The following is a 13,267-nucleotide window of genomic DNA, read 5'->3' as shown; positions in this document are numbered from 1 at the left end:
TTTCCTATGGGATGGGGAGCAGGCAGTGTTGGTATATAATACTTTAAATGCTCTTTATTGATTACAAAACAAACTTATTTACTTTACATTTACACCCCAAACATACTATACCAGAGTCCAAAGTTCAGAACAGTCCCGATAGCCAGCCGAGATTTCTTTTGATCATAAGATTATAAAATGGGCGGGGTTGGGGGGGAGAGGGTGAAAACCACATCTATAGCCACACAGGGCTTTGGATTAATAAATGACTTTGATTTGCAGAAGTCAGAGGTAACCATTTATAGTTCATTTCGTTGCATCATCGGTTTTTTGCCTTTGTTTACTGGGCCTTTTACTGACTCAATTTTAAAGAGACTATTCTGGGTGGGCCGCCATAATCCAAGGCATGCCATTTCCTCCAGTTGTTATAAAATTTTATATTAGTCCAGCTGGTGGTGTTTCCTTTTCTGCTGATTTTCCTTATTTTTCTCAGTACATAAGATTGTTTTTGGACAAATAGTTCTAATAATCCTTGATCTTAAGTTCTTTCTTTGGTTGCCAACTTGCAATGCACATATTTATGTCAAACATGTGTCATTCATACCAGGCCTCAATGACCTATAACATATTACATGGATATATTAATCACAATGTATATTGATATATATATCCCAACATTCCCCCTCTTGATACATGATTAATGCCATTAATTATTGTATTACTTTATAATTTTGCAAGCAATTTAATTTTATATATTACTTGCTCCAAAACTTCTTGCTTTTTTATTTGACAGTATAAACATAGCATAATAAAGGTTAACAAAATTATTCATGCAAATAACATTACAATAGGATGTAGCATAAAATATAGAAGAACTGTGAAACTAGGAGACCATTCTTTAAAAATATAATAACAATGAGAAATTGCCCCCCAAAATTTAAATTTTAATATTTGGCCATTGTGGATTAAAATGTTTATTTTTTCTGTTTGTTTGTTTTTTTATTTTGTCCCATGAATAGTCAAATGTATTTTTTTTATTTATACCTTTATTCTAGAGGTGCTTATATATACACACACATATATACACCCACACACACACACACACCCCCCTAAATTTTTTCAAATATTAAAAAAACATAAAAGCCAAAAAACATATTTATGCCCTTTTTGAATTATAAGGATTCTTAACATTGAAGCCATGGCCATTATTCCATAGGAATAATGTCCGATGCTTCCGGCTGTATTATTTTAAATACTTACACTAACTGTTTTTATCTTTGCTTGAGCTCCGGTATTATTTTTTTCTTTCTAAAATATAACGGACACAACACAATTTTTTACTACCCCACTCTCTACCTGTTTTCTTTTATTCTTTGCATTTTTTGATTATTTATTAGTACGTTTTCCATTGTACTTATTAATATCTACTTCCCTTAATTTCAAATACCTCCAAGCAATATTTTGAATTACATTTACTTTTTTCTGGGGTTTATTTTGATTATTCCACCCTCTACTTCCTTGGAGCGGGGTGTCTTGTCCTTTACCATGGCCTTTTTTTTTTTTTAAACAGTATTCTGATTTATAAGCACTTTCATTTGAATATGCTATTGCTTTAATAAAAGATACTTTGGGTTTTAATTCTTTTACCTGGCTTTCCCCTTGTATTATTTGTTGGCATACTATCCAGTGCTCCAGTGCATCCATAACAGTTAACTTCTCATCCTGGGCTGCTTGGTTTACCAAATTAGTAGATATTGCTAATACATTTTTGTTCAATCCTTAAACCACATTATTTCAAAATTCCATCTGATTCAAATCAACTGCCATCAAAGAATTAGCTGTGACATGTCTGGCGACCTTCGCCCTGGGATTAGTCACCAGTTGTATTTTTTCAGCCAATAATTTTAATGTTATTTTTTTTAACAGGTAATTTCTCGGTGAATTTTCAGGCTTTATGTAATCTGCCCTGGATAACACCTTTATGGGTCTTTGACCTCTCTCTTTTTCTAACAGCATTATAAATTGAGGTATTAGTTGGTGTGCTTCTGGCTGCCTGTCCAAAGCATTTTTCGCTCCATCTACTGCCTATCTAATCTCTCCAGTGGTAGCTGCCCTGATTAACCTATAAGATTTACTTATATTTAAATTTTCTGTTCCTCCTAACTCTGCCCACTGTACTAGCCATGTAGCTAAATTTTTTATATTTACTGGGCCTAATTACTTTACCATCAACTGTAAGTCTGACGAACTCGTAGGAATTATTTATGTTTGCTCTGACTGTATTTTCCCGGCTGTATTCTTAATGGTTGATATATTACTGCTACAGACTTTTCTGGATTAGGCTTTCCCAGCCAGTTTCTTATTTTTTTTCTAAACTTAGTATAAAGTTCCTCTCAAGCTTGGTCAAATCCCCTTTTCTCTTGACCTCCTCACAGATCCTTTTCATACCAAATATTATTGGAATTCAAATAAAAAAAACCACAATTTTTTTTGACACACAGCTGCAACTTGCAGCTTCTGTATTTTTACTTTCTTTTTTAATGCTGCTATAGTTTTCTGGCACCAACTTGAGAAACGCTTCCCATCTCTTCTTCCTTTTTCTTAGTTAAATTTTGAATTAACTGTTTCATTTTTATTACTTGATGGTCTAATTCATTTTTGTCTGCTTTAATCTTTTTTTCTTTTAAAAAAAATTATTTTGTTTTCCCATTTGTTTTAACTGAGTTTGCATTATTTGCGCCTGCCTCACTTCCCGCTCCAAATTTTTCTGGCAAGTTTTAAAATTCTCTTTTAATGTTTGTAACTTTGCACAGACTTCCCCCTACATGCAATTGCCTTTTTTACAACTTGCCATTACAGCCATACTATGGCCGTTTGCTTTTTACTGGCATTAGGCTTGTACAGCTGTACATATTTCTTAAACGTGTTTTTTAAGATATCAAATATTACATCTGGTTCCACTGCACCTTCCATTCAAGGGCATGTCCCAAATGCAATAATCTCCTTCTCTAACACAGAAGGGGCTTTAACTTTAGTCCACCGGGGTGCCTCTTCCACCCCTTTACTTCTCTTCTTAAACAACGTTTTAAACATTATTATACCATGTGTTTGTTATTTTTTCACACTTTTTTTCTCACAAATTTTTTAAATAAGAAGTTACCAGTATTAATCTTAAATAAGGACTCCCCCAGCACTTTAAGATCCCGTCTCAAAATCTGGCACTCCTTAATATCTCTCCCCACTCCACATTCTCCACCACATGTTAGACCTGCAATAGAGGTCTCCCCTACGGGATGGGGAGCTGGCAGATACCGGACACAGCACTGATATATAATATTCTAAATACCCTTTATTGATTACAAAAGAAACGTAGGAACCATCTGTGACTGTGGAATATCAATACGTGAAAGTAAGTGTCTTTCAAATCAAGGGCAGCATACTAATTTCCCGGATCCAGGGAAGGAATGATGGAGGCCAGGGAGACCATGCAAAACTTCAACTTCTTGAGGTTCCTCAGGTCAAGGACAGGTTGTAGACCCCCTTTGGCCTTAAAAAATAACGGGAATAAAACCCTTTGCCCATTAAATGCAGCGGGACTTCCTCCATGGCTCCCACCCGCAGAAGGCCTTGGACCACCTGAGCGAGCAGATTCTCGTGAGAAGGGTACCTGAAGAGGGATGGGGAGAGGGGTGGGGGGATAGAAATAAACTGTAGGGTATATCCCTGATACTGTGCTGAGGACCCACTGGTCCGATGCTACAGAGGCCCAGACACGGAGGAAGAGGGACAGGTGGTTGGAAAATAACAGGAGAGCAGGATCCAGGACACAAGCTAGAAGGTTGCCCTCGAGCGCACCCTCAAACTGTCTGCTTCCCGCTCGGTTGGTTACGGGTGGAGCTCGAGTGAGCAGAGGATGCCGGCTGGTGGCCTTGCCGGTGCTTATTGCCCTTGCCCTTCTTATGTATGGGCTCTGGCCGGGGTTGGCTCCCGAACCTATGGGTCTGTTGCAGCTTAAACCGCTTCCCTGCCGGCCCCAGCATGTACAAGCCCAGGGTAAGCAAGGTAGCCCTAGAGTCTTTCAGGCCTGGCCATTTACTGTTTGCTCGGAGAACAGTGCCAGGCCATCGAACGGGAGGTCCTGAATGGACAGTTGAACCTCAGTCAAAAGGCCTGATGACAGCAACCAGGACGCTCACCTTATCAAAATGGCAGAGGCCATGGTTCAGGCTGCAAAGTCTGCCACATCTGAGGCCACTTGGAAGGGGGCCCTAGCCACCACCCTGCCCTCATTGAGGATAACCAGGAATTCCTTCCTGGGTTCCTCTGGCAGCAAGTCTGACAATTTGGCTATGGACTGCCAGATATTAAAATTATGGCAGCCAAGCAAGGCCTGATGGTTGGCCACTCTCAGCTGGAGGCTGGACGTAGTATACATTTTTCTACCAAAGAGATGGAGCCTCTTTGCCTCCTTATTCTTAGGCGTCAATCCCGGTTGGCCCTGTCTGTTGTGCTCATTGGCTGCTGATACAAGCAGGGAGCTTGAGGCAGGATGGGTACAAAGATACTCATACCCCTCAGAGGGGATGTAGTATTTTCGCTCTGCCTGCTTGGAGATTGGAGGCAGGGAGGAAGGTGTCTGCCACAGGACCTTAGTGATTTTCACCACTCCCTCATGCACTGACAATGCCACCCTGGCGGGGGTTGCCGCACTCAGTACATCAAACAGGAAGTTCGAGGGCTCTGCCAGCTCCTTGGCTTCCAGCCCCAGGTTTGAGGCAACCCTCTTCAAGAGCTCCTGGTGACCCTTCGCATCGTCCCGGGGAACTCGGTGAGAGGGCCCCGCTACTGCCTCATCAGGCGAAGATGATGATGAGGCAGGTACAGGTGGGTCTACCAACTCTGTCACTTCTGCCATGGGACCCTCAGCCGAGGCTGGCTGATCCTGGGGAACCTGCTCTGACTTCGCGGCCGAGTCAGGGGGCGGGCGGGAGACTGTCACTGACCATTTGTCGGATGCCCCCGAGGCCAACCTATGCCCCTGCGATAGTTGGGGAAATCCCCAGGGGTTCCACAGTTGCCAAGGGGCAGGCTATTGGCATTGGGGCCAAGCTGCCATTGGTGGCCCAGCGGGGAATTCTGGTGCCCCGATGGGTGGCCCTTGCCCACGGGCAGGATTTCCTCCTTGCTGTTGGGGACGTGTCTAGGGGACCAGGACGGTGCCGAGGCCATCTGTATATCCAGATTCTGTCAGCTCTGGCCCCGGTCCTCTGTTGAGGATCTGTACAAGGGTGGTGGCTCTCGGTGCTGCAATCCTGGTGACTGATGGCAGCATTTGGTGGATTGGCAACGGTACCCCAGCGATCGACGCCTTAAGCTCAGCGAGCAATGCTGCTCCATCGAGTGGGAGCGGGAATGTGAGCGAGTAGACCGCCATGTTGGAGACCATACCGGTGAGCCATACCAGTGGTCTGGCGACGGGGCTCCGGAGACCGGCCTTTCAACCCTTCAGAGCAGTACCATGACCTGGGAGAGCGGCTCGCGCACTCCCAGCACCGAGGCTGTGGGGCCTCAAGTCTGAAGAATGCTGCCTGGAGTCTGGGGACTGACGCCAGGAACTCTGGCAGGAAAGTCGACCCGCGTCTGGGGGCCGGTGGCGCTGCTCAGGCGAGTGCTGACGGACCATCCTCTGCAGCAAGGAACGGTTCCACACTGATGGGGACTGTTGAAAGGGTCCCAAGTCAGGTTAATCCCTGGGATAGAGCACCTCCGTGGCCAGCGCTGGCAGGGACAGAATGTCCTTCGTGAGCTGAAAGGCCTCCAGCGTGGATGGCACTTCTAGGTGCCGAGTGCCTCTGCCGTTCTCCAGGGTGGCGAGCGGGAGTTGGCTCCAGTCTGAGGCCAGTGCTGCCAGCGTGCTCTGCACCGAGACCGTGGTGCTAGGAGGTCTGAAGCTCTTGCTAATGCAACACTTGTCACTGTGGGTTTCCCCATAGCACTTCAAACAGCATCTATGGGGATCACTGACTGGCATGGGTTTCTTGCAACAGACACAAAGTTTGAAGCCCAGGGACTGGGGCATGCCCCATCTCTAGGCTAAGTCCCGCTCGGGACTAACAAACTAACACTAAGTCTACACTAACGAACTATAAAACAAACAAATTTCTAACAATTATATACAGAAAGTTCACAACTAGGCACAGTTGAGAGGAGTCAGCTTGCCAAGGCAAGGAGACATTCCAGCACCGTCATTGCCGGTAAGAAAAAACTAAGGGTAGGGGGAGCCGGCAGAACCCTTTACACCGCAACATACGCACAACACTCCAGAGGGCGCCAGAGCTGGCCCCCTACGGATACCACTGAGGGAAAAACATCGGGCACCAGAGCACGGGGTGAGCACACACGCCTACAATGGAATGAACATGAGCAAGCACTCGAAGAAGAACCTGAATAAATGAATATACATGTGAGCTAGAAGGACATTGTAAATATACTGTGAGAAAAGCAACACAGGTCTATTGCGGTAAAGGGATCTCTAGAAAGAAAGTAGGCCCCTTAATAAATGAGGAGAGATTAAAATGATGATTCTAAAATGGCTGTGCTACTGAACATTTTAAAATCCATTCTAGTAGGTAAAATAAAGAAAAGACATATTGAAAACTAGAAACTAATGAAGACCTTGTTCATATACAATACTTGTTGATAAAAGGCTGATAAAGGGAGGTCTTAGAAAAAATTAAAACATACAAATCCATAGGTCTGAAGTACATACAGTCCAGGGCAAAAGGGAATTACCTAATGAACTTTTGAAACTACTGGTAATTATTTATGAAGAGCCATGGAGAACTGAGGTGGTCCTGAAAGACAGCACTTTAATTACAATTGCAGGTTTGTAAATACCTCAAGGATGGAGAAAAAACAGAGAGGCAATAGTTATGGGAAGGAAGTATTCAGCCTGGAAAAATGAAAGCTAATACATATGGGCGGGGGAGAGAATAATTAAAAAACAGATAGTGGGATGAAGGTACGTAGACCTAAGGAACAATAGCAGACAATAAACTAGACATAAGCTTGCAAGCTGACATGCAGCCCAAAAGAACCAATATGATTCAGGGCCACACATGCACAAGTTATAGCTGTCCTTTAAATGGTACAAGAAGTAATGGAATGAAAGTGAGCAATGGGAAATTTAGGCTGATACTCAGGAAATAAATCCTTAAGAATGGGATCATACTAATATTCATAATAGTTCACATTTATCTAACACTTTACATCTTCAAAGTGCTTTGCAAATACGAACTAATTAATTTATTAGCCTTCCCTTAGGTGAAATGAAACTTTCAACTCCCGAATCTCTAAAAAGCGAAGTTTGAAAAACCACTGGAAAAAACACAGTAGGGAACAATTTGCCCTGGCTGAAAGTATGGATTAGATGCCCTATATGGACTTTTTCATCTCTAGTTTTTACCATTCTTATATAGAAGGGAAAGGGCTGTGCATGCCATACAATATTACATGGAAGTCCTGGCTGGGATGATTTAGTTGGGGTTGGTCCTGCTTTCAGCAGGGGGTTGGACCAGATAACCTCTTGAGGTCTCTTCTACCCCTGATATTGTATGATTCTATGAAAGCCAGATTCACTACAGTGACATATCACCAGCTGTTTCCTTTGTCTAAACACAGAGAGATCTATATACCTAGGAAAAAGGCAAAAAGGGAGACTTAAAAATGGTTAGATAAGTGAAGTGGCCAACCTAACAGAGGAGAACCTAATGGACAGCTTTGTTTTCTGGCCTAAAGGCAAGAATATTCAGAAGAGTGATTTTTGCAGTCCAATGCCTCTTAACTAGGCAAGCTGTTTGGATTTTAGTATGTACTGACATAGCTGCTGGTGACACCAGCATACACTATTGACTGTTGGAAAGACACAAAACTGGAGGATTGCCTTGTCTGTTTGAAGTCGAGGAATATTCTTGCTGCTAGAGCTAAAGAAGTTCTGTGAAAGGGCTCACAAACACGTATTGTATCAAAATACTGAAGGAAAAATTAAGCAGCATCAACAGAAATCACTGACTATAGGAGAAAAATAACAAGGAAGTAATAAGTCAGCAACTGTACATGCAGATCCAGCTCACTCAGTAGTTTTTCCCAAGAGTTACGGAAGGACCTAAGATTCGGTGATGCAACCAAGTAAAGGTAGCCATGCTCTCCATCCTAAACACATCGCAGGGAGAAGGGAAGCTAGGTAATTTAGGAAGGTTACTCTCCGCTTTAGCTGAGGCCTCCAAACACAGTACAGTTTATAATGTTAGTGGTTAATGAGAGTAGTAAGGTCATTCTGATATGATCTTGCAGAAGCTAGATGTTCAGAGGGGAAACAATCTGAATACACCCTGGGGTTTTGCCACTGACAGAGGAAAAAGAGAAGGGGCCTTTTCAACAGGCACCAAATGGAGCAGATTGCTTGGGTTCACTCATTTCTCATTTTAGCCTCACTCAAACAAAAGTCTGAGGAATTTAACAATGAAGAGAGTAGTTATCAGTGGTTCAGTCAAGCTGGAAGGGCATATCAAGTGGAGTCCCGCAAGAATCAGTTCTGGGTCCAGTTCTGTTCAATGGTTGAGATAATGGCATAGAGACAATACCAAGCTGGAAGAGGTTGCAAGTGCTTTGGAGGATAGGATTAAAACTCAAAATGATCTGGACAAACTGGAGAAATGGTCTGAAGTAAATAGGAGGAAATTCAATAAGGACGAATGCGAAGTATTCCATTTAGGAAGGAACAATCAGTTGCACATGTACAAAATGGGAAATGACTGCCTAGGAAAGGGATCTGGGGGTCATAGTGGATCACAAGCTAAATATGAGTCAACAGTGTAACACTGTTGCAAAAAAAAAAAAAAAAAAAAAGCAAACATCATTCTGGGCTGTATTAGCAGGAGTGTTGTAAGCAAGACACAAGCAGCAAGACACTACTCCGTACTGATTAGGCCTTGACTGGAGTATTGTGTCCAGTTCTGGGCGCCACATTTCAGAAAAGATGCGGACAAATTGGAGAAAGTCCAGAGAAGAGCAACAAAAATGATTCCATGTCTAGAAAACATGATCTATAAGGGAACATTGAAAAAATTGGGTTGGTTTAGTCTGGCTAAGAGAAGACTGAGGGGGAACCTGATAACGGTTTTCAAGTACAAGGAGGGAGTAAATTGTTCTCCTTAATCGCTGAGAATAGGACAAGAAGAAATGGTCTTAAATTGTAGCAAGATGGTGTAAGTTGGATATTAGGAAAAACTTCCTAACTGTGAGGGTCGTTAAGCACTGGAATAAACTGCTTAGGGAGGTTGTGGAATCTCTATCATTGGAGATTTTTGAAAGCAGGTTAGACAAACAGCTGTCAGGGATGGTCTAGAGTGCAGGAGACTGGACTAAATGACCTTTCGAGGTCCCTTTCAGTCCTACAATTCTATGATTCTAAGATTAGGGGCACATCTACATTACTGCTTAAGTGGATCTAACTTATGTCACTCAGGGGTGTGAAAAAGACACTCCCTGAGCAACACACGTTACAGCAACCTACGTGCAGTCCACACTGGCACTGTGTCAGCTGCATACGCTCTCCTGCCGACAGAGCTTCCACCTCCTGTGGAGGTGGAGTAATTATGCCGACAGGAGAGTGCTCTCCCATCAGCACACAGCGTCGTCATCAGATACGCTGCAGGCTGTGCCGATGTAGCGCTTCTAGTGTAGACCTGCCGGAAGACTGCTCTGGAAACTGATGCGACAGTTATATATGGGAGTGGAAATACTCTCAGGATGATGTGCAAGGTCTCCAGATATATTCTGTGGACCCAGGTGTGAAGGGCACATGCATGGCAATCATTACTACTAATTACAGCAGAGCCCAGAAGCCCCAGCCTGGATTGAGACTCCACCGTGCTAGTGATGTACCAGACAAACAGTCCCTGTCCCAAAGAATTTACAGTCCAAACGGACAACACAGACAAAAGTGGGGAGAAAATTAGTACAAGTTTTAAAATTTACCAGTTAAAAAGTTGCCACATGAATGTGGTTCTGTGTTCACTAACCAAGCCTGGATATTTTGTGGCGCATAACACCACACACAAATATGTAGTTCTTAGAACAATCAAATCTCATGCCTCAGAATGTCATCTGATTGTTTTCTTTCCCCATCCCCAGAGAGCACTGTTCAGCTGGCTAAGGGCACTGCAGCAGGAGATCAAGAGTTTGCCTTCCATTGAAGTATAAGGTACTGGCCATGGCCCAGAAAAGATTCCAGACTTGATGGACTGAAGGTCTGAGCCTGCATGGCAAATCCCATATTCCAATAGGGGACTATGTCTGGAAGAAATATCTATATCTTTGGTTTTATTTTTGCTTAGAAATATGTTATCTGTCCCTAATGAAAGACTAAAATCTGAAGCAAAGGAAGTCAGTGTATGCCACGTGACCAGTTCAGTTACAGCTGGCATGAACTAGTGGTGGTGAGCATGGAGGGAGACAAGAACCTTGTAGATTCCATACACGGATGTAATTAGAAAATGGAGCTTAAGTGCGTGTGTGTTAAAGGAGCCCAAACATGTAACAGAGGGATGCCAATTAAAAAGGTACTAAAAACAGAAGACTTCAACTTCAGTGATTAGTGCTCGGTAATTTGCCTTGTGATAAACAAGCTATCCAACTCAGTAAATAGACCCACGGTTGTTCTACAGTCTGAAAGCTCTTTTCTTAACTTTTTCTGGTGCCACAATAAAAACGCTAAAGCAGTAAGTCAAACTTTGCCATGCACCTCCATGTCCTAGGTGCCAGCATCTCCATGAGACATTTGCTCAAAAGGAGGGTGTGGGGGCAGATAACTTCTTCAACTGCCACGCCAGCAGAGACAGCATGTAATTTTATTAACTGAAGCAGAATGAGAGGGATGAGGGGAGAAGCCAGGATTTTTTGGAGGCATGTGGATAGGAAGATAATTCCTGGGAATACCCTTATCCAAGAGGGAAAAAACCCTCCAAATAATGTGAAAAATCTCAATTTCACCACTGCGGTACTTCTAGAACAAAAGAAAAGAAAGAATGATAGTTAAAAATAAATAAAAAGGAAAACCATCAGTGAAAATTGCTCCTGAAACTTTGCAGAATTGTTATGGCTTTCTCTTGCTTAAATTGATTGGTGAAGCGATGTTATAAAATGACTATTAGGATTCATTGTGCACAACAGAAAGTGCTGAAATGTCAGCCGACTATACAGCAAAAGTAATGGGTCCTGAACCCCGGTTAGTCAAAAATGATTTTGTTTCAAATTAGAAATTGATTTTTTTGGACACAAGCCCTTTATAGGCTTCCAACTTTTGTAGCTGTGCCTTGGAAGAGATTAACCTCAGCCACTGTTTGGGTCCAGTCTGATGATACCCTTTCAAAAGTTTCTTCACATGGTCTGCTTTTTAATGTTGGTACGGTCTTAACCAATAATACAAGCTATTTGTTCTTTTGAGAACTGCACCACATTTTTTCTCATTTTGCCTTTTTTTTATGATTATTATTATTTTTATGCTGACACAAACTGGTTGACAAGTTCCAAAAAAAAAAAAAAAAAAAAAAAAAAAAAAAAAAGCCAGCTCATAATTGAACGAAAGATTGTGTTAGGCTCTGCAGCGAAACTGCCAAACTGCTTCTATTCCCCACCCCCCTTCCTTCCCAAGAAAGACAGCTTTCTCCACATCGTAAGTGGAGATGCTAAGCTAAGAGCAGGATAGATTCTAGTTGCAAAGACATCCTTGTGTGGAAAAATCCCAGGGTGTGATGGTGGTAGCCATTACTCAGGGAGGAAGAGAATGTGAAGATTACATCACAAAAAGCAAACCCCATCAAACTTATTCTCTGTTTGCTGGGAAAGCAAAAAAAATGCTGAAGTAATTCTTTCCGGGAATAAAGGCCTGAGGTTTTTTTGTCCCATGTTAGGGACCCCAACGAAATCACTTGCTGTTTGCTGGGCTTTCTACAACTTCTATTAAATTTATCATAGCTACATTTTGGTTGTTTTAAACAATTTACAATCCGCTCCCTCTTCTTTGGGATCTAACTGAACCACACAGGAACACATCCCTATAATTACTAAATGCCATAAATAAACTCACATTACAAGACAGCATAAGCTTCATCTTACCTCTTCTAGACCTGCTGGCTTCCTTCTTTCCATACATCCACATGGCTCCTTCTTCCACGTTTGCACTAAAGCCAACTGTTCTCCTCCCCAAGCTGCTCCCTCCACTGCTCCCTGGTGTTTTGCACGCTTTGCCTAGTGCCGGTGTTTTGGGAAGGCAATCTTCATACCTAGACACTGGAAAGCTGGAAGGGGTGAAAGGTCATGAGCTGTTAACATGTCGCACATTAGCACTGAACTGTTTGTGCAGTTTGTCTTGAAGCAGCAATGTTCTAGCTGTGCTGTGGCTTTGTTTATTTTCTCTAGCATTTTAATGCCAGAGCATGCTGGGTAGGGATCAAAATGTTAGCAAGTTACTTAAATGGGAGACTCCAGGGAATTCCCAGGCTCTCAACAACACAAAACATTTCAGAACATGCACTTCAGTGACATTTTCATTGTAATTTAACCGTGCACATCCGCATTTTTAGTAAAGAATGTTTTAAGGTGTGTAAATGCACATATCTGACTCAGAAACTTACATGAGTGTTATCTCCCTGCTTATAGCTAAATGGATTCTTTACAGGTGTTTCTATGAGAGAGACAAGGTTGGTGAGGCAATATATTCTATTGGACCAACTTCTGCTGGTGAAAGAGACAAAGCTTTCGAACTTACACACAGCTCTTCTTAAGTGTTAGGGTACATGCTTTTCTCTGCAGCCAGGTGGGCTGGAAACATACTCTTTTTAACAAAAACTGAGATTCTCATGTAATTGCTTGACTCCAGGAGCTAGGGCTTTAAGGAAAATACCAAATATCCTGAGACTTATGATCGAATTGCAAGTGTTCTATGCCATTATCTAAATCATCATCAGTGATTTAGCAAATGGCATAGAGAGTACAGTTATAAAGTTTGCGGACAATACTAAATTGGGAGGGAATGCAAGTGCTTTGGAGAATAGGATTATAATTCAAAATGATCTGGACAAACTGGAGAAATAGTCGGAAGTAAATAGGAGGAAATTCAATAAGGACAAATGCAAAGTGCTCCACTTAGGAAGGAACAGTCAGTTGCACACATACAAAATGGGAAATGACTACCTAGGAAGGAGTACTGCAGAAAGGGATCTGGGGG

General features: G+C 42.5%; 1 protein-coding gene across 2 annotated transcripts in view; it reads right to left on the bottom strand.

Annotated features, from left to right (window-relative positions):
* KIAA1328 overlaps positions 1 to 13,267 on the bottom strand; it is a 268,352-nt gene that overhangs the window by 39,624 nt on the left and 215,461 nt on the right. For both annotated transcript variants that reach the window (XM_084628573.1, XM_084628572.1), the window contains one exon: positions 12,157 to 12,338. In XM_084628573.1, the coding sequence (XP_084484699.1) occupies positions 12,157 to 12,338 (182 nt within the window). The remainder of the gene's footprint in view (positions 1 to 12,156; positions 12,339 to 13,267) is intronic.

The sequence above is a fragment of the Lepidochelys olivacea genome (assembly GCF_965140295.1).
Source record: "Lepidochelys olivacea isolate rLepOli2 genome assembly, chromosome: 5".
Classification (NCBI taxonomy): Eukaryota; Metazoa; Chordata; order Testudines; family Cheloniidae; genus Lepidochelys; species Lepidochelys olivacea.
This window is presented reverse-complemented; position numbering and strand designations above follow the sequence as displayed.